The 20,341-nt window shown below is 40.2% G+C and overlaps 3 protein-coding genes and 1 pseudogene across 4 annotated transcripts; 2 read left to right on the top strand and 2 right to left on the bottom strand.

The window, feature by feature from the left end:
- Positions 1–36: 36 nt before the first annotated feature.
- On the bottom strand, positions 37–2,201 carry LOC129743548 (putative ATP-dependent RNA helicase DHX57; annotated as a pseudogene).
- A 238-nt stretch (positions 2,202–2,439) lies between these two features.
- LOC129747636 (tRNA methyltransferase 10 homolog A) lies at positions 2,440–4,235 on the top strand. Of its 2 annotated transcripts, XM_055741936.1 has the most exons (3): positions 2,440–2,664; positions 2,725–3,825; positions 3,884–4,235. In XM_055741936.1, exons 2-3 carry the CDS (start codon positions 3,066–3,068, stop codon positions 4,105–4,107), a joined length of 984 nt encoding a protein of 327 aa, XP_055597911.1. In that variant the 5' UTR covers positions 2,440–2,664; positions 2,725–3,065; the 3' UTR covers positions 4,108–4,235. The 2 variants fall into 2 exon arrangements, with proteins under 2 accessions (XP_055597911.1, XP_055597912.1); XM_055741937.1 differs by lacking the exon at positions 2,440–2,664 and having other exon boundaries at positions 2,715–3,825.
- Positions 4,236–4,281: 46 nt separating this feature from the next.
- LOC129743547 (NADH dehydrogenase (ubiquinone) complex I, assembly factor 6 homolog) lies at positions 4,282–5,274 on the bottom strand. Its single transcript, XM_055735584.1, has 2 exons — positions 5,150–5,274; positions 4,282–5,092 (listed from the first exon to the last, which is right to left on the bottom strand). Exons 1-2 carry the CDS (start codon positions 5,272–5,274, stop codon positions 4,282–4,284), a joined length of 936 nt encoding a protein of 311 aa, XP_055591559.1.
- Positions 5,275–9,602: 4,328 nt separating this feature from the next.
- LOC129747634 (tyrosine aminotransferase) lies at positions 9,603–19,513 on the top strand. The gene is made up of 3 exons (XM_055741932.1): positions 9,603–10,341; positions 18,062–18,858; positions 18,933–19,513. The coding sequence occupies exons 1-3, from the start codon at positions 10,155–10,157 to the stop codon at positions 19,275–19,277; spliced, it is 1,329 nt and encodes a 442-aa protein (XP_055597907.1). The 5' UTR covers positions 9,603–10,154; the 3' UTR covers positions 19,278–19,513.
- Positions 19,514–20,341: the final 828 nt, after the last annotated feature.

The raw sequence follows: 20,341 nt of genomic DNA, 5'->3' as shown, positions 1-20,341 counted from the left end.
CGGGTAAAAAAAACACCATTTTCACGATTTTTTTCTAGAGCTATCGTTCAAACAAATGTATTCAAATTTTTTGCATTATACAAAGCATTGTTAAAAGAATATTTAGTAATTTTTTCGTATATATAGAAAATATTGAAAAATGAACCGGTGACGGAGCACTTTCGAGGATGCCTTTTAGAAAACAGGATTTGCGGTGGACACTGTATCTCAACACAGAATCATCTGAAGTCAAAAAATCAGAGCAAAATATTTTTAATAGATGTTTTTCTGGACCCCAACGTTTTTATTTAACTTATAAAAATTTTATGAAATTTTTGTGGCTGTTTGAAGTAAAAACTACGATTTTTCACGAAAAAATCCGCCATTTTTTATTTGTAAAATCTCCCCTAAGTAAAAAAAAACAAAAAAAGAAAAACGTTGGGTTCTGGTATTTTATTTGTAGAAAATATGTTCCAAATTTGAAAAGAATCGGAAGCAGCGGAACCATTGTGGTTTCCCGAATGTAGATCCGGACCGTTTTTACCTTTTCCTGGTAGACCAGGTACGGGGAATTGAAGTGGCCACATGTGGCAATTATCGAGGATGGATAAAAGAAAACGTATCCATCCTGTTGGGTTTTAAAACGAAGATCGGACGGTTGAGGCAGTTTGGGTACCGCACCACTCGCTCCACTGATGAAGCTTTTCTCTGGGGTTAACACTTTGATGACGTTTGGGTAGAGGGCAGCTCATAGGATGGCCACTAGGAGCCGATTATTCTCTCCGTCCCGGTAAGCTCGAGTAGCTCATCTTTAACAAATTTCTCCCGACGACTACTAAAATCTAGTGGAACGAATCCAATGGACACCAGCAATTCCTAGAACTGTTGCTTAATTTCATCGATCGTGTGAAGCGTTTTGGTCGACAGGTAATTCTCTTCGGCATAACAGTTGGCCGCATATCGACTGCGCTTCGAAGTCTCCTTCCATTTCCTGTAAGCGTTAAGCATCGTCAAATGATCGCTATTCGCAATACCGAACAGCCGCTTTCTACTTTCTGCTTCGTCCCTTTTATTGAAGGGAGACACAAACGGACTCTTGTAGCTAAGACAAGCCGCTATCGTCAGCACATTATCCAAGCACTGAAAAATTGCTCCAAACAGCATGAGCTTTCCTATCCGCACATCTACCGGTAATGCTGCTAAATGATAACCCAAAGCAGTCAGTTGTTCCTCTAAATCGAATGCTCCTACATCCACCAGTCGTTTCTTGGCGGCATCAATGTTCTCATCACTAGGTGGTTCAATGGTAGATCTCAGAACCTCGTTCAGCGATTGACCTCTAAAAGTTTCGAGCGTTTTGATCCTCAACAGAAATGGTTCTAATGGTATTCGATGAATCTCCGGCACCGGTTGAATTTCAGCGATGTTGGTACTCAGCACAATTTTCCTTTTTCCCTTGGAAGCCTTTCGGAACACCTGGGCCTGTTCGTCGCTGCTCAGCGTCAAGTGCAGCGGTATCAGCAGGAAGCGATCCTCCCGTGGGCCAAACATGCGACTATCCAGCAGGGCTTCGTGAACGTTCTTTTTCTCTTCCAGCCCGGGGAGGAAGATGAGGATCGTTCCCTCCTGGGGCCACTGGTGATTGCCCTCGACGATCGTAGGATGTGCTCGAACAGCTTCGGGTTGATGCGGAGGGGGTCCAGCAGATAAAGTGTTTTGCAGGTGGCCTTGGAGTATTCTGTGGAATATGAGATAAAAAGGGGATGTTTGTTAACAATAATTCACCAATTTCAATGTCAGCACCACCTACAGACTCACTGATAGTACAATACAAGTATCAAGTGGGCAAGTTGTTGGAAAATACACAATCCATCACGACCTGGTTCAGCGGCATCGGGCGATAATTGGGAAATGGTTGGTAGCAATTCAACCAACTCCGAAGCGTCCGGCAAAGGTTCCAGTTTAACTTTCTGCTTCAGTAGGGAGGGCGTTAAGGAGGAGGAACTGCTGCTGTAGCCACTGCTGCTGGAGGCAGTGCGCGGAGATCGGGCTTCACGGCTTTTGCCCGAGGAGCTAGGAGATTATTTTTCCGTTTTGGCATTTACAGCCACTGTTTTATTTTAGATTAGATTAGATTTATCAACAAAAACAAAAAAGATTTACATCAAGTTGGTGGTGACGTCATATAAAACACCACTACCAAAGCACGACTTTTTCGTCATACTTTTCATTGATTTTCTTTGACACAAAACGTAAACAATGTAATAGGCTGTCAAAATTTTGGCTTCCGTGCCCACTTCTTCACCGCGCCTACTTTGTGTCAAAGTTGTTCAACCCTGATTTAAAAGCCCTGATCGTGGTAGGGTAAACATAACAACAACATTACGTATGTTCAATGACCAGATAGTAACGATATGAAATTGGCAATGCAATTGTAGTGGTTTTGCAAGCGCACCTTGGTGAGGAGCATATAAATTCTTTGTTTAATGATTTGTAAATTCATAACAAGTTAATAGTGTTTTCGTTTATTGGCAGTGGCAACCTAGTTACCCACGAGTTTTGCCCTAGGTGTTGTTATTGTGTTCGTTTATTAATTCAGAAGTCAACTAGTTTTGCCCGAGATTTGAACCTCAAGCAGGCGGTTGCACCCCGTGAAAGTTGTCAGTGTTGGGGGTAAACATAAGTGTGAGTATAGCAACCATATATTTGCATCGTCCCGGGTAACGAATCTGTTTGTTTATTCAGAAAAAGTTTTGCCCCGTGCTTGTGGAGAAAACGAAAACGGCATAAGACATGAAGGTTTTTTGATGCTTTTAATTAAAGAAGTTTTTAAAAGAAAGCATTGAACAGTGCTTATCATCAATGATCAAAATGGCGACCAGTTGGTGTTTACATTTTTCAAAACAAAAACAAAAAGCTACCCTACCACAATCTGTCTCAGGAAATACTCTATTCTCTGGCCAAAAAATCTAAAACGAAGAAGAAGAAGAAGAAGAAAGGAAACAAAACGAAAATATTTATACACGTGAAAAGTGAACAACTTTAGCAAGGGTAGCACATTTCCCACATTATTCAAGTTAAATAAAATGAACGAATCACCGGACGTTGATACGGTCCTGCCGAGCGTTATCGAGAAAGTACAACAGCCGGATGAGGCCACCAAACATGAGACTAACCAAAACGAGGATCCAGGCGAACCACCGATGTCCAAACGACAACGGAAAAAGCTACTCAAACTGCAACAGTGGGAAATTAAGAAAAAGGAAAAACGGCTCAAGGAAAAGGAAAAGATGCGGGAACGAAAGCTGAAGGCGATTGCAGCCGGGCTACCCACCCGGAACGGCCCTAGCCGGAAGGAGCTGAAGCGGAACAAAATCGATTACAGCAAATCGGACATCTCGGTAGTGGTGGATCTGAGCTTCGATGGCATGATGATCGACAAGGATGTGGCCAAATGCGTGAAGCAGTTGCTGCGGATCTACACCATGAATCGGCGGTCTGAGAAGCCGATTCCGCTTCACTTCACCGGAATCAAACCGGGTGGGGCGGTAGAAAAGCATCTCAAACGGAACGACGGTTATCAGCATTGGGACGTTCGGTTTAGCGGCGAATCGTTTTTGGATTTGTACAATCGAGACAAGTTGGTGTATCTGACGAGTGAATCGGACAATGTGCTCACCACGCTGGAGAAGGATCACGTGTACGTGATCGGGGGATTGGTGGACCACAATCAACACAAGGGCCACTGTCACACGTTGGCTAGCGAGATGGGCATACGGCATGCCCGTTTGCCTTTGAGTGAACATATTGTAATTAAAACTAGGACAATTCTCACCATCAATCAAGGTAAGATATCAACGAAATTTGGCAAATTTTCCTATTATTTATACTCTTTTCATTTTAGTATTCGAAATCTTGATGAAGATTCAATTGGGCAAACCATGGCAGGAAACACTCCTTGAAGTGCTCCCTATGAGAAAAGGGGCACTACCGAAAGGACCTAATGGTGACGACAAATCCATCCAAGCAATTGTAAATCCCTCGGAAGTTACAAAAGTAGATAGTGAGAAATCATTTCAAGAAATAGGCAAAAGTGACTCGGAGAAATCCCTTGAGCAGCAAAGTTAATTTTTATGTTTGCGACCAAATATATTAATTGAATCTATCACATCTTTCGTATCCTCCTAAATTAAATGGAAATGTACGGGACATTATTTCTTTTAGTTGAATTAATAAAAATCGATCAACAGATAAATTTTATAGGGCTATTAAAAAATATTAACAAGACTCACCTAAACAAACCTAAAACTTTCCTCGAAAGTGATTCCAATAAATGACCAGTGGAAGCGCCGAATCGCTCTTAAGCAGATTTGGATCGGTCAAGTGAAAATTTGCTCGACGGAGTCGTTCCAGGAAGCGCCCCGTCGCCGCACCGGGTAACAGTACTGGCCGAGCCTGTTTCGGTACAGATTCCCAAAGATTGCGCGCCTTTTCCAAATGTTGATGAGCCGAAGAGGCTAACTGAAATACGACCTCCTCCACACCTTTATCGTCTTTCCTATTCCGTATAATCCGCTCCTGACTAACACCGTGCTGTATCAGCACTTCCTGTGGTATTGGAACTACATTACGCCGCTCCTGATAGGGAATGGATCTAAGTAGATTGACGATGCCTTGAGCTTTACCCAGATGGGAAGCGGCGTGATCGGCATGAACATTCCTTACTCCGTGTGCTTCTAGCAGCAGATAGTACACACTCGATACCGAGTTTTCAACGTATTCCTCCAGCTGTTTGGAAGTTACAAACCGAAGATTACTGTTCCAACGAGCCGTTACCAACCTTTGAAAGTATCTTTTGGTGAGCCGATGTTTGTCGATAGCTTGCTTGATTTCCTGCACAACCGGCTGATCCGGAACGTGCTTCAGATCCTCGCGGTACAATTTGTCAACCGTTTCTTCCCAGAACTTGAGCCTCATTTGACCTATCTTATCATCGGAAACGGAACCCGTTATGCGCGCGATTTCTACATTGAAAGCTCGAATGGCAAGCGCACTTCTCCGGCCAGGATTTTTCAACAGAAGTGTGCACAGGAAATTTTCCTTATCAAATTGCCTAAAGTTGATAGATTTCATATTATTTTTAATTGATAAATAGTTTTGTTAAACTCACCGAACCAGCTTGGCGCAGTAATTTTGAGCGGCTGATTCCGTCGAAATAGAACCGGATGCCGAGCGCGATTGATATCGGGTGCAAAATTTAATACCTACCCTACACCACAGACGTGTGGCTAACATTTTTTTTTAAACTTTTTTACTGTTTAACAGGATTTACAAACGAAGTTATGTATTTGATACAAATTAATTTTATTTAAGTTTTTGCAGAGTCCTTTTCCAATGTTATGGACACAAGTTGCTCATTTTTTTATCTGCCCTTCAGAAACAATAAACGTGGAGTGCAGCGTGTGGTGCCACCTATTGTTGACTAGGAGAACCGTCCACTCAGAACAGCGGTGCCAAAATATAGGAAAGCGTGAGGTTTTAAACAGATATTGTAATATTCCGAAAATATTACATTTGAATTGGTATGAGGAATGCATTCTCCTCAGTTCTGTTTTATCCACAAAGTTTTTCCAAACTTTGAGGCTTAATTTCCAACCAATAGGTAGATACTCGTTGGTTGCTTACGTTTACATACCGTAGCAAATTTCCAAGTCAAACTGAAATTTGCTAACTGATCATATTCTTTGAATGCGTTTTCATGAATAATAAAGTTAACAAAATTATACATAGTTATTATACATAGGCTTTAACGGGTCATTCCTTGTAAAATCCGAAATTTCAAGCGGTTAGCATAAACTTCTTCATTCCATAATTTTCTTTAAGATTGTTTTTGTCAACCATGCGAAATCACCATACGGTGCCTGAAAAAGAGTGAAACACTGTTTGTCCCTGAAGAAAACCATCGATATGGTGGTGTTGAAAAATGGAAATAAAAATGATGAAACCACAAAATTGACAAAAGTTACAAAAGGTACATACATAAATGATTAAAGTGACATAAAATAAACAAATTTTTAAAAATGGGCAATTTTTCAAACTTATCAGGCAAAAATAGTATGCGATGCTTGATGAACCATAGTATGGATGATATAATGATTTCCGGTTGAATTTGGAAACCTATTTTACAAATAAAACTTTCGCAAAATTTACAATTTTCAACCTCTTTCATCAACTGGTAAGGTTCTCGGTTTCGATTGTTAACGTTAATTCGGCATCGGTGTTCCTAAATTTGAACACTTTTTAATTTTTTTGATAATCATGGCTCACGAAATTTACCCGAAAGTAACACAAAGCTGCTGAATGAGATTCCAATCGAAGTAGAGCAAAAATGTGTCTTAATGTGTACAACAGAAAGGTTGTGGAAAATTTTCTTTATGGGACAGGACGCCTTCGAACAGGAAACGCTTGCCATTTTTCGACTAGCAGTTTGAGGTGACCTTAGTAATGTTTATAAGAAAAGCCTGATTAAATTATAAATAATAATTTCAATTTTTCATGAAAGTCTAAGGAGAATTTTCTCACGGATTGTGTATAACTCCGAACGCTACCGTATCATCCCCCCTTACTCAGTGGAGTTTAGCTGTTTTCTTCGATGCCTTCACTATTAGGCAGTGATGCGAATGATGATAAATTAATATTTTAATAAAGATAAAATTTAAAATGTACGAATGAACTTTGCAACGAAATACTGACTACATCACCACATCACATACATCACAAGTTAGAAATGCAGTTTTTCCAGTTCCATTTTTATTTTTTTTTTATTAAACATAACTTGATGAATATAATTTCTTTTTTATCGCACATATTTGTTTGCCATCTGGAAGAATACATGTCATACGTACTTTTTGGATAAGTTTTGAAAGGGGATATTTTTTTTTACCCTACAACACTTTTTTGTCATATCATCATCCAATTCGTTATTCTGATTCTATATTTGCAAGCCGAAATGTGCCGGGATAAGGACGGGGGTATCCTGACGGACAATCGTGAGGTGATCAAAAGGTGGAAGCAGCACTTCGATGAACACCTGAACGGCGCACATGCAGGAGATCAAGACGGTGGGGGAAGGTACATCGCCGGCGTAGCCAACGACGAAGAGGAGCCACTCCCAACGATGAGTGAAGTTAAGGAAGCCATTCGCCAGCTGAATAGAAACAAGTCGGCTGGGAAGGATGGCATCGCAGCTGAACTCATCAAAATGGGCCCGGACAGGTTGGCCGATTGCCTACATCGGTTGATAATCCGGATCTGGGACATAGAACAGCTACCGGAGGAGTGGAAGGAGGGGGTAATATGCCCCATCTACAAGAAGGGCGACAAATTGGACTGTGAGAACTACCGAGCGATTTCTGTCCTCAATGCCGTCTACAAAGTGTTGTCCCGAATCCTACTCCGCCGCCTAACGCCACAAGCAAACAGATTCGTGGGAAGTCATCAGGCCGGCTTCATGGAGGGACGGTCTACGACGGACCAGATATTCACATTGCGGCAAATCCTCCAAAAATGCCGTGAACACCAAGTCCCTACGCATCATCTATTCATCGACTTCAAAGCCGCATACGACACGATCGACCGTAACGAGCTATGGAAAATCATGGACGAGAACGGCTTTTCCGGGAAGCTGATCAGACTGATCAAGGCGACGATGGAAGGAACGCAGTGCTGTGTGCGGATTTCGGGTGAATTGTCGAGTTCATTCGAATCGCGCAGGGGGCTTCGACAAGGTGATGGTCTATCCTGCATGATGTTCAACGTGGCGCTAGAAGGTGTTATTCGACGAGCGGTGGGCGAAATGCGGGGCACGATTTTCAACAGATCCAGTCAACTTATCTGCTTTGCCGATGACATTGATATAGTCGGCTGATCATCTGCGGCGGTGGAGGAGATCTACCGCAAACTGAAACGCGAAGCAGGAAGGATTGGGTTGATGATTAATACGTCCAAGACGAAGTACATGCTGGCCTGCGGATCCGAGACCGACCGAACCCGCTTGTCCAGTAATAACAAGGTCACGATCGACGGCAACGAGCTGGAGATAGTCGAAGACTTTGTCTATCTCGGCTCACTGGTGACCGCAGACAATGACAACAGCCGTGAGATCCGGAGGCGAATTATCAGCGGAAGTCGTGCCTACTATGGACTCCACAAGCAACTGCGGTCGAGAAGACTTAGCCCTCGCACGAAGTGTAACCTGTATATGACGCTCATTAGACCGGTTGTTCTCTACGGGCACGAGACATGAATATTGCTCGAGGAGGACCTGCGTACACTCGGAGTATTCGAGCGACGAGTGTTAAGAACCATCTTTGGCGGCGTACAGGAGAACGGAGTGTGGAGGCGAAGGATGAACCACGAGCTCGCGCGCCTCTACGGCGAACCCAGTATCCAGAAGGTGGTGAAGGCTGGCCGGATACGCTGGGCGGGACATGTTGCGAGAATGCCGGACGACTGTCCTGCAAAACAGGTGTTCGCTACGAATCGGGTAGGAACAAGACGAGCGGGGGCGCAACGAGCGAGGTGGTTAGACCAAGTGGAGCGTGATCTGGCGAACGTGGGGTGCCCGAGAAATTGGAGAACGGTTGCTATGAACCGAGTGAATTTTAGGAATTATGTTCGTCAAGTTATGTCGTGAGACGGAATACTATGTAAATAAAATAATATTTGCAACCAGCCTTTGTATGGGAATTCGTGTTTCTTATTTGGAGTTCAAATTCAAAAACTTGAACCATAATCCCCAAAGTCCGCGTGTCAGTAATTGTTAATTAATCTTATTTCGATAATAAGATGTCTCGTGAAATCGAACTGAAAGCACAGGTTAAATGAAAATTGTTTTATAAGATTATGTTCGAAGTCCAATAAAAATACGCCTCAATGTATACAACCAAAATTATGTCGTATATTTTCTTCAGGGAACGACAATGCATTTTATCTGTTGAGATTGTTTACCTATTAGATGTTTATATATACATACCTCGAATACGATTTGTTTTATTTACTCTAATTTTAAGAACCACAGCAGTTTTTATTAGAAATGGGTTTTCCAAGTCAAGTCTTAAAGAACCTGGAATTGTAAATGATCTATGATTGATTTTTTGAAAATTGAAATATAATTCAACCTTTCGTACCTTTGTTGAATTTATTTACTTGTTTGATTGAAAGTTTGTACCCTAATTTGTATAAATTGATATTTTGAAGCTTTGGAATGAAATTCTTGGGTTGGTGACACATACTTCTTAAATGCATTCTGACGATCGTACTTTGTTCCCAACAGGTATGAATTTCTATAATACTTGTTCCCCGACTATCATCCCGGCAACAAAGTGCACATCATCAGCAGCAGTGGCAGCATGCACCCAGGGGAGGGAAAAGCTCGCCCTGGTCGGCAACATCTTCCAGAGCTTTTCTGGGGACTGTCGATCCATATATCAAAGAGTCGCGCACGGCCCCACCAATACCACCCAATCAATGTACGACAGAGGGAGGAGAAAAGCTGTGATTCCTCGTCATAAATCCGATCGGTCGCCGTCCGAGAAGCTTTATAAAAGCCCACCTCCACCCCGTGGAATGGATTAGTTGAAAACTCAACCTCAGCATAGAAACAGACCCCCTTTGGTATCGAAACCGGCAAGAAAGTGCCCCTCCAGCACTGCTAGAGATTCAAAGAAAAGTGTTTATTAAAAAAGGATACAACTAAAAGATAGCGCCGTTTTGTCGCGTGGCATTTGAAGATATTTTCCACCGTGTGTTGAATTAGTTCTCCATCATCCTGGCGCAATACGAGAACCTTGGACCAATCATGCTGGACATGCTTGCGTGCTGCCGAGTGTTGCCGATCGTTCCTAGGTGAAAAGTGTGAACCAAGTGTTACTTCCGCCACGAGGACTCAAAGACTGGGTGTAGTGCTTCCGAGTGCCAAAGACAATTAACCATTATAGGCTTGGGGAAAAAAGACCTTCAAAGTTAAGTGCGCGAACAACAGCTTGGCCAATTAGCTGAAAAAAAAACAAAAACTTTAGAAAACAAACTTTCATAGTTAAACAACCTCAGTTTTCAAAATTTAGTTTTTTTCACCGGTGGATTCGTCGAAGAACAAACAGCTAGCGTTGGTGACTATGAAAGATTTGCAAGAACTAGCGGCTTACCAATTCAAACACCGAAGCGTGACCGGAAATAAACGAACCACATGGAACGTGCCGATATCTGAGTTCGCCAAGCTCACCCACAACCCGATCCGTGCCATCGTTGAAGGATTGAACATCGCGCCTAATCCGGCCAAGCCTTTCATTGCCCTTTCGATTGGTAAGTTTTGAAGTTTTACTTCTTTCCTTTTAAAGTTTATGTTAATAAACAGCCTAAATTTAACGCCTTTGTGTAGGCAACATAAGGATTCTTGATGGAAAATAACGAGATACATAAAAGATTAAAATCACATTTGGAACTAGAACCAATCCAGCCCAAGCCTCAGAAGAAATACAAATCATTAGTATTTCAATTATAAATATGTTGATATTTTATATCGTTCAAGGTTTTTTAACAAAGTTTCTCTTGATGGGTAGATGCTGAAAACCTTAAAAAATCTCTCATAGTTTGTTCTCCTACAGCTTGTTTTCTTTTAGGGATTTTAAAGGATCACTTTGTGAAAATATCTCTGAATCTGAAATCTGAATCTGAAATTTGAATCTGAAATCTGAATCTGAATTTTGAAATCTGAATTTTGAAATCTGAATCTGAAATCTGAATCTGAAATCTGAATCTGAAATCTGAATCTGAAATCTGAATCTGAAATCTGAATCTGAAATCTGAATCTGAAATCTGAATCTGAAATCTGAATCTGAAATCTGAATCTGAAATCTGAATCTGTAATCTGAATCTGAAATCTGAATCTGAAATCTGAATCTGAAATCTGAATCTGAAATCTGAATCTGAAATCTGAATCTGAAATCTGAATCTGAAATCTGAAATCTGAATCTGAAATCTGAATCTGAAATCTGAATCTGAAATCTGAATCTGAAATCTGAATCTGAAATCTGAATCTGAAATCTGAATCTGAAATCTGAATCTGAAATCTGAATCTGAAATCTGAATCTGAAATCTGAATCTGAAATCTGAATCTGAAATCTGAATCTGAAATCTGAATCTGAAATCTGAATCTGAAATCTGAATCTGAAATCTGAATCTGAAATCTGAATCTGAAATCTGAATCTGAAATCTGAATCTGAAATCTGAATCTGAAATCTGAATCTGAAATCTGAATCTGAAATCTGAATCTGAAATCTGAATCCGAAATCTGAATCTGAAATCTGAATCTGAAATCTGAATCTGAATCTGAAATCTGAAATCTGAATCTGAAATCTGAATCTGAAATCTGAATCTGAAATCTGAATCTGAAATCTGAATCTGAAATCTGAATCTGAAATCTGAATCTGAAATCTGAATCTGAAATCTGAATCTGAAATCTGAATCTGAAATCTGAATCTGAAATCTGAATCTGAAATCTGAATCTGAAATCTGAATCTGAAATCTGAATCTGAAATCTGAATCTGAAATCTGAATCTGAAATCTGAATCTGAAATCTGAATCTGAAATCTGAATCTGAAATCTGAATCTGAAATCTGAATCTGAAATATGAATCTAAAATCTTAATCTTAAATCTGAATCTTAAATCTAAAATCTGAATCTGAAGTCTGAATCTGAAATAAAACCAGTGTAAAATTTCTTTCCTTTTGCACATAGTTTTATGGCGTTAACATACTCAAAATCCAGTGCAAAATCAAATGAAGTTGCTAAACTCGTCTCAGAAAATGCAGATTGATAAAAAGCTCGAAAAACGACTAAACCTTCGCAAAGTCGTTTGAAATTCTATGCTTCGTGTTTTATAAATCATAAGACGCCAAAATGTCACAAATTAAACCAACTTTCCAATTCAATTTTCGAAAATTTCCTATTGTGACTGGGACAGTTTTGGCAGTTGATTAATTAAAAAGGACGGTTTTTACACCACTCGTTTACGTTTTTTGTTGCCATAATCATAAGAATTTTTTTTAAAATATTTCCATATGTGCAACATATAGCTTCTAATTTCAGCTTTCTCAGGTATTAAGTGAAGTTTTTTCGAGCACTTACTATCTGACTTACAGTCAAAAAAAAAAATCTTCGACTTTGAATAACTTTAAAGTAAATGATTGTAGCTAAATATTGTCTGAGAATCATATTCGAGTCACGTTACAAAATTGTCCAAAACTATAAAATTTGTAAAAATCGAATGAGAAACAAAAGAGTTTTAACGGAAAAGGTTTTGCATTTTGAATTTGAAAATAGTCTTGTAGAAACATTTGCGAAAAAACAATTATAATAGGAGTTAATAGTCATTAGTAAGTTTAGTGTCAAAACAATCATTTGCTGGGCTTTGTAAACGCCTAAATTTATACTTTGAATATGTTTAACGTAAAAATTCTCATTTTTTAATTTTAGAGATTTTTAAGAAAGCACATTATTATGAAGAATCTTTTTTTTTAAACCGTCTCAAGAAGGTTAGAATTGAGTTTTGTGTAAGAATTTTCAACCTTAACCAGATTATTTGCAGTAAAAAACTACAAACGCTCAAAGAAAATACTTCAAATTCAATTATTTGAACCTTGCGCATGGCGCATTTGAGACAAACAAGTCACTGGCATTTGCCAACATGCCCCCGAAAAAAAAAATGGCGACATAAAATCCCGAATTTCGCCAATCATCCCCGTGGATTTCAGAAAAACTCGTTTTCCTCATTCGGGATTCCGGTTCCATTTGCGCAGTGTGTCCGTCTCGCAAACATGACCAGTTCCAGTTCCCTGTCTGTCAGACACACCAACCAACATTCCACTCCGATCGTAGCCTCAAATGCACCCATCTTTTAGGCTCCAATCATCCACTTGCCCTTCGAAAACGCCCGAATGAAATATTCACGCATCTTGGAAGGCCTTCGATGTATTGACTGAAAAAAGGTTGCCTGCTCATGGTGACATTTTTTCGAAGCTTTTAATTTTGGAGGCTCGTCAGCTAGAGACGGCTTTTCAGTACTCGTCGAACCCCCGAATGTTGTCTCGGAGGGAAGGCCTCTGTGCTGTCGTGGAGGCCGGTCATCCCCGGCCTCCGCAATCGCCGTATTCGGTGGCCACGTTGATTTGAATTTTTGAATAGCAGACAGATCAACGACCAATTTTTATTATCTGTTTTCGATGCAGCAACGTCGAAACTACAGACAGACATATAGCCGCGGACAACCATACAAACACGTGTATATAGTGCTTTAAACATTGTACATAATGCGTATTTTTTGCTTGCTTATGCTTATGATACATACACAGCCAGATCTTGTCAGCATCCCGGTGAGTAGCAAAAATACATTTACTACTCATTTTGACACGGCCGGGCCCACTGTGCAGTATTGGACGCAAAGACAACTGGAACACAAGGGAGGAAGAAACGTGGACAACAGTACCATACGTTCCCGTGTTTATTTAATGTTTATTCGTTGGAAGCATAGACGCTAAGATATTTCTATGCTTCTTGATGTTGGACCTTGCCATGCTTCCTTCAATGGTTGGAAATGAGGTTTTTATACATAGAAATCCAAAAGTTATCAGTACTATTATTAAGGAAAAATTTCCCTAATAATTTTACAATCCTTTGAATTCTTTGTACCATCATCCCGGGTCATCGACCATGGTTATAGCGCCAATACTCGCTCTTGAAAAGAGTTTAAAGAGAAAAAATATGATTAATAGGGCACTGAAACCTTTAAAATATTTTCCTTGTTTAAAGATTTCAATGCCAAAAATTATAAATAAAATAATATGGATGAATATAAAAGTTCTTACCTGATGATATTTATTCATTGTTCATATAAAAATCAAAATATTTTTTTTCTTAACTTGGTATTTCTCTATGAAGGAAGGAGCAGTTGATGACTTTTGAATTTTCATATTCTATTTGGTCCTGCAAGGTCCAAGTTGTTGAAAACATTCAATGGGCATAAATGTATAATAGGACAAGAATGTACCATTCAATAACCCAGATTTAGCCAAAGGCTTTTTATGCATTACAAACAACAAATAGCGAATAACTCATACGGTCGCATCGCAGCAAAGCAAGCTATGATAACCACGGGGAAAAAATATTTAATTAACAGCGTTACACAGCGCATGTAAGAAAATGCGCTTCTATGTTCTTATCAAATTCAATATCAACTCATTTCAACGATTGAAAAATATATCAAATCACTTTTCACGAATCAACTCTCTGAAACTTTGTTGTTTGGGGACATAGAAAGACATTAAAAACAAGAATAAAAAGGAACGAACTCACCAATTTGAAAGGTTTAAACGGCATCAGCAAATAACTGGAACACATTTCCACCTTCGTTTCCTAGGCTCGAACGAAATCAAATAAAGACATTTTTCCACTTCATGATCCTTTTCTGTCCGCACTTAATTTTATTTTTAAGACACTTTGATTTCAACAAATTTCCGGTACACAATTTCAACACAGAGTCTATTCACAGTTGAACTCCCTCGCGCACCTCAAACATACTAATTTTATTATATTGCTTGAAATGAAGATTTATTATCTTTAACACGAAATTTTCGATGAAACTTTCACAACCGAAACAAAAAGCCACATTTTCTTCATCAGGTACTTCAATTAGACGAAAAACTTTTCGGATAAAACGGACTTCATTACAATAAGAAATTATTTTGAAAATTTTTAACTTTCCCCGAAAATTTCAGCGCAAAAAAATTCCGTACATAATGCGTATTTTTTGAAAACAAAAACTTGTTGGGTCAACTCCTACTGATTCCGAAAATATAACCTGTTCTTCACTCGAGGAGGTGGAATTCATATATTTTTCGATAATCTCTCATGAAAACAAATACGTTCAACTCACCGATATCGGTAATTTATGCCTCCACAGTTGCCACCGAGCGACACACCGTCAGAGTTTGAGTTGCTGGTGTACCTCTCATCCTTACTGTGGCACCGGACCAGACCAGCTTAGTCGGACTAAAACCAGCGGACTTGGGACTTGGGATATTTGGAAACTTTCTTCGGGGTTCTCTCTCGTTTGATATGAATAGATTGTCCAGCCAGCCAGACCGGTTCAGGTGAAGCGGTCCTCCATTAGCTGAAGCTAGAAGTTTCGGAATTATCTTCTAAACAAATTTTTCGATCCACTCCATTCGATGGTTTGGTTTCATTCGATTTTGGGTGTGGGACGTCTCGTCGCCGAACCAGGTTTAACGAAAAACTTGTTCCTCGATCGAGCACGATCCCCGATTTTCGGTGCATAAATTTGGTAATACAGAAAACCGGAAATTTCCTGCCTGCCACTCTGTTGAAGTTTTGTTGGTTTTAGAAAATATTTTTCGATCGAAATTCGTTTGAATTCAGCAAGACTTCCAAAGGAGAAACACCAAGCGAAATGGTCATTCATTTGTTGAAGTATAAAAATGGCACACCTGTCCCTAGGTTATTTGCATTCCGACTTGCACAGGGAGCTTGGTTGATATTTCATTTTCATAACCTGAAACGAGTGTTAGATTTGTTCTGTATTTCATTACAATCTTATTAATATCATTAGCCCAGTGGACTGTTTTTTGTTGTTCGTAATACATTTTCGATGTTCCTGATTTAGATGAAAAATAGCAAAATTTGACAACCAGAACTTTAAAATTAACCCATTGACTCCACCGCTGGGAAGAATTGGAAAGTAGGACGAATTGGGTAGATTCATAACTCAAATTTGAGATTTATATTCAGAATATAGATTCAGAATGCAGAATCAGAATTCAGTATTCAGAATCAGATTCAGAATTCAGATTCAGAATTCAGATTCAGAATTCAGATTCCGAATTCAGGATTCAGATTCAGAAATCAGATTCAGAATTCAGATTCAGAATTCAGATTAAGAATTCAGATTCAGAATTCAGATTCAGAATTCAGATTCAGAATTCAGATTCAGAATTCAGATTCAGAATTCAGATTCAGAATTCAGATTCAGAATTCAGATTCAGAATTCAGATTCAGAATTCAGATTCAGAATTCAGATTCAGAATTCAGAGTAAAAATTTATATATTTCTTTTCGAAATTCTAAAAAAAATTTACTTAAAACTCAAGCAGAAAACTGCTTGAATTAAAACAAGTTTTTGCTAGTTTAGACTGTGCGCACTCAAAACTGGCACAAAACACCAGAACCAGGGCTAGATGGAATCGTTTTTGCATTGGTTTGTTTTTCAACCTTGAAACAACTCCGAAACCGTTGTTGTTGTGAGTGAGTGAGTTCTGAAATTCCAAAAACAAGCCTCACATAGTCCTATCGCAATCACAACTATCTTCCGCATCGTGGAATTTTACAAAACCAAAAAAAAAAAATTAATATACAGCTCGCACAAATCTACCTGTATGCAAATTCCTTGCGGATGTGTAGGTATTGCAAAGTGTGTGTTGATGAGCCGAGTTCGGATCCCGTTTTCCTTCCGATATTGTTTACATAGGTAAGAGCGTCCCGCGCGCAAATATCATCATCAATAACGATATTCAACTTGTTCGGTTGTTGACTAACGATAACAACAGCGGCAACAAAATTCTTGCCGTATTACTAACTTTTGAAAGAGAGAATAACAAATCCGGTTGGGAACGGATGAGTTTTGTTTTTATTTAATTTTTATGTAAACAAGCTGGCCAAATCGTTTGTTTTTAAAGTTCCATTATTAGGATTAAGAAATGTGTTTACAAGAACCTATTTCCTAAAAGAGAAAAAAGAAAGTGCTAGACGCCCCCTTCAGCTGAAGCTTTCCGCAGGGTTGTTTCCTCTTTAGTGATCTAACCGTCGCCCTCGCCGAACAAAATAAAAACAACCGATCATTTGCATATCGACTTACGGATCTGCATGCAGAAAGCTCTCGAATCGTATTTTGCAGTGTTGTCAATCCACATTTACCAGTTTATATACCTACTCACCTACAAGCTGCTCCACGCGGGGGGGACAACAAAAAGTAAGCCGAACACTACCTCATTCCATCGAATTCGAACGCAACCGCACGCCGAAGAGAGTTGAATGCGCGGAGCTTTTGCTTGCTTATTTTTGGCGACGAACCTGTTTTGATTCCGCACGATTGTTGACGATCATCTGTCGAAGTCTGCTGCGATCAGGAGCAAGTGGGTATCCTTGCGCCATTGCCTGACATTATTGGTGTGTGTAGGTTTCTAGGTAGACGTCGGTCATTTGCCTCTCCTCAACAATTTGCTTGTTTACCTTTATACATAACAGCAACATCGGACGCGGCGAGGCATTTCGGGAAAAGCTCAGCTCGCTGAACCCGTCAGGGCTGGTCCTTTTTGCGATTGGTTCACGATTGGTCCGGAGAGGGTGGCTCGTCATCCAATCCACCAATCAGAAACGTTCAACCGATATACTTTGGCTCCTATGCCTACCCACTGTATAAAGCTCTCAAAACTCAAGCATTTGAATTGTTCGGTTTCGTTGTTTGTTGCTGGGTGAAGTCGTTTGATTAGTTAGAGGAGGACGCGTGTGACTGACATCAAATGACGTCGTTGCCATCACCTTCGTCGTCGTCGTTTTCCCCGGCACCGTATTTGAATAACAGACGTTCGAAAACATGCTAGAAAACCAGAAAAACATCCGATGTTGTTGGTGACGACGTCGTCTGATAGTCAGAAATGTGAAACAACAAGATTCTGTTTTCAAGCTAGGTATTTATATATAACTTTTCTTCGCAATATCGTCTACAAAGTATTATTCAAATGTAGAGCTTTTGCTAATGCGCCACTTTTTAATCATCTGACGGAATGTCGGTGATCAACACATTCTGTGGCGGTGATCTAATTTTCAGTGACTTTAATAAGATTTTTTACTTTACTTCATTATTTACATATATTTCCCAGGTTAGGAATCCAGTTTTTAAATTTTAAGTCGATCTTTGTCCCGTTTTTTAACAACTTTTGTTTTCTTCTCGGCAGGTGATCCAACAACCTTCGGAAATCTACAACCCCCGGAGGAAATCAAGAACGCCGTCCGGGAAGCGGTCGATAAGAATAGCAACGGGTACGGTCCTGCCGCTGGTTTCCTGGATGCTCGCCAAGCCGTCGCCGAATATGTTGCGCATCAAGGCGATGTCAGCGCCAACGATGTCATCCTGTGCAGTGGGTGCAGCAGTGCCCTGGATCTGTGCCTATCTGCTCTGGCCGGTCGTGGACAGAACATCCTGATTCCGAGACCCGGTTTCTCCATTTACCGTACGCTAACGCAAGGCTTCGGGGTCGAATGTCGGTACTACAACTTGCTTCCGGATAAAAACTGGGAGGTCGATTTGGACCAACTGGAATCGTTGATCGATTCCAATACGGCTGCTCTGGTGCTGACCAATCCGAGCAATCCCTGTGGCAGTGTGTTCAGCAAAAGCCACCTGAAGGCAATCATCGAGATTGCCGAAAGGCACTATTTACCCATCGTTGCTGATGAAATCTACGAACATTTCGTTTTCCCCGGCCAACCGTACTATTCCGTTAGTTCTCTTTCAACGTCGGTACCGGTGCTATCATGCGGTGGACTAACTAAGCGATTCCTGGTTCCTGGTTGGCGCCTTGGCTGGATTATAATTCATGATCGTCAAAACATCCTCAAGGATGTTCGCAAGGGTCTAGCAAATCTGTCGGCCAGGATCATGGGCTCCAATACGCTTGTCCAGAGCGCTCTACCAGAAATTTTGAGCAAAACTCCACAATCCTTTTATGAAGGGTTAGTCGAAACTCTTCAGGTAATTCACCATTCATCATCCCATACCAAAACAAAAATCATTCTAATAACTTAATACGTCCTTCTCACCCGCAGCGCCATGCCGAAGTCGCATACAAATCGATCAAACAGATCCGAGGTCTCCGTCCGGTGATGCCCAGTGGAGCGATGTACATGATGATCGGTATCGACATCATGCGCTTCCCGGGATTCGCCAGCGATCTGGACTTTGTCGAAGCTCTCGTTCGGGAGCAGAGCGTTTTCTGCCTGCCTGGACAGTGTTTCGAGTATTCCAACTACTTCCGCATTGTGCTGACCGTGCCGGAGGATATGATAGCCGAGGCATGCAAACGTCTGGAGGAGTTTGTCGAGAAACACTACCAGATGGACGAAAACATTATCGCGAAACCAAACAACGCAACAGCACGACGTTTGTGTTGATTGAAGTTTTGTTTTTCGAGACTTTTTTTCCTTTATGAATTTTTAGAAGGCAGCACCTTGCTGATAGAGTTTAGTGTTCATCGGTGTTTGGGATAAACTTAGTGATTTTTCAACATATTTGCCATATTTTAGCTCAGGCAGTTTTTTTTTATATACATCTTTTTATACTCAAATGTTCTTTATTTTATGTATTTTTGCTTAGCGAAATAAACCATTCATATTTGTTTTTGATAAAATTAATTATTTTCTTGTTATTCGAATTCCCGCAAGTTCGCGAATACCATTTAGTGCATATTCATAAACGCGTGATTATTTCCTAATCAATTTTCTAAACCTTCGTTTGAATTTCTCGAAGGCTATCGAAGCGTTAAAATCGCAGCCTTGGACTTATAACTCTGAATCTAATTAATTTATCTTTCTCTATAAAAAAATCCCAAAAATACGAAAATGGTTGGCTCTTAAAAGCTGGAATTTATGAAAATCGGTTCATAAGTTTTTCAACACTCAGTCAAAATAGCTGTTCGGCTGAAAAAGTAAGTTTATTGTTCACTGTTCAGTTCACTGTTTGTTTTTGTAGACCCGCCAGCGGCTTTAAATAAAATGCACTTCGAAAGCCACTACAATTTTAGTCAATATATTCCTAACAGGCTAGTTGTATTTTTCAATTAAAAATGTAGCCATATTTTGCATCCCAATATCTCGTACCGGTACCACGTGCTTTGAACAGTAGGACAAAAAACACCCGCCAAAATTTTCCCTTTCAAATTTTTAATGCTCAGCAAGCTTCGATTTGCTATCCAGTACACGTGAACTCTGGTTGGTCGTTTCTAATGCCCAGCCCACGGTGATGGTAAAAACAACGGAAATTGGTCGACAAAGTGGGTGCCATGACTTTTGATTCGTAGGAGAAAAAACGAAAGTTGTATGGGGGGTCCCTGTTCTTAAGTGGGAGGGGCTCAAAACTATTACTCAAACCTTACCATGGTCCAAACACATAACTGTAGGGTACTTTTGTCCATAATCCCCGTGCGGGGGATTTTGAAGATTTGCGAAGTTTTTAATGG

Source organism: Uranotaenia lowii, chromosome 2 (genome assembly GCF_029784155.1).
Source record: "Uranotaenia lowii strain MFRU-FL chromosome 2, ASM2978415v1, whole genome shotgun sequence".
Lineage (NCBI taxonomy): Eukaryota > Metazoa > Arthropoda > Insecta > Diptera > Culicidae > Uranotaenia > Uranotaenia lowii.
Note: the sequence above shows the minus strand (reverse complement) of the source record. Positions and strands in the feature narration are given on the sequence as shown.

Bases quoted from the DNA above. Each gene is read 5' to 3' on its own strand.
- LOC129747634 (XM_055741932.1), top strand. From the start codon at position 10,155: ATGAAAGATTTGCAAGAACTAGCGGCTTACCAATTCAAACACCGAAGC. The intron at 10,342-18,061 runs GTAAGTTTTGAA...TCTTCTCGGCAG, and splicing joins TTTCATTGCCCTTTCGATTG to GTGATCCAACAACCTTCGGA. The intron at 18,859-18,932 runs GTAATTCACCAT...TCTCACCCGCAG, and splicing joins GGTTAGTCGAAACTCTTCAG to CGCCATGCCGAAGTCGCATA.
- LOC129743547 (XM_055735584.1), bottom strand. From the start codon at position 5,274: ATGTTAGCCACACGTCTGTGGTGTAGGGTAGGTATTAAATTTTGCACC. The intron at 5,093-5,149 runs GTGAGTTTAACA...TATCAACTTTAG, and splicing joins TACTGCGCCAAGCTGGTTCG to GCAATTTGATAAGGAAAATT.
- LOC129747636 (XM_055741936.1), top strand. From the start codon at position 3,066: ATGAACGAATCACCGGACGTTGATACGGTCCTGCCGAGCGTTATCGAG. The intron at 3,826-3,883 runs GTAAGATATCAA...TTTTCATTTTAG, and splicing joins AATTCTCACCATCAATCAAG to TATTCGAAATCTTGATGAAG.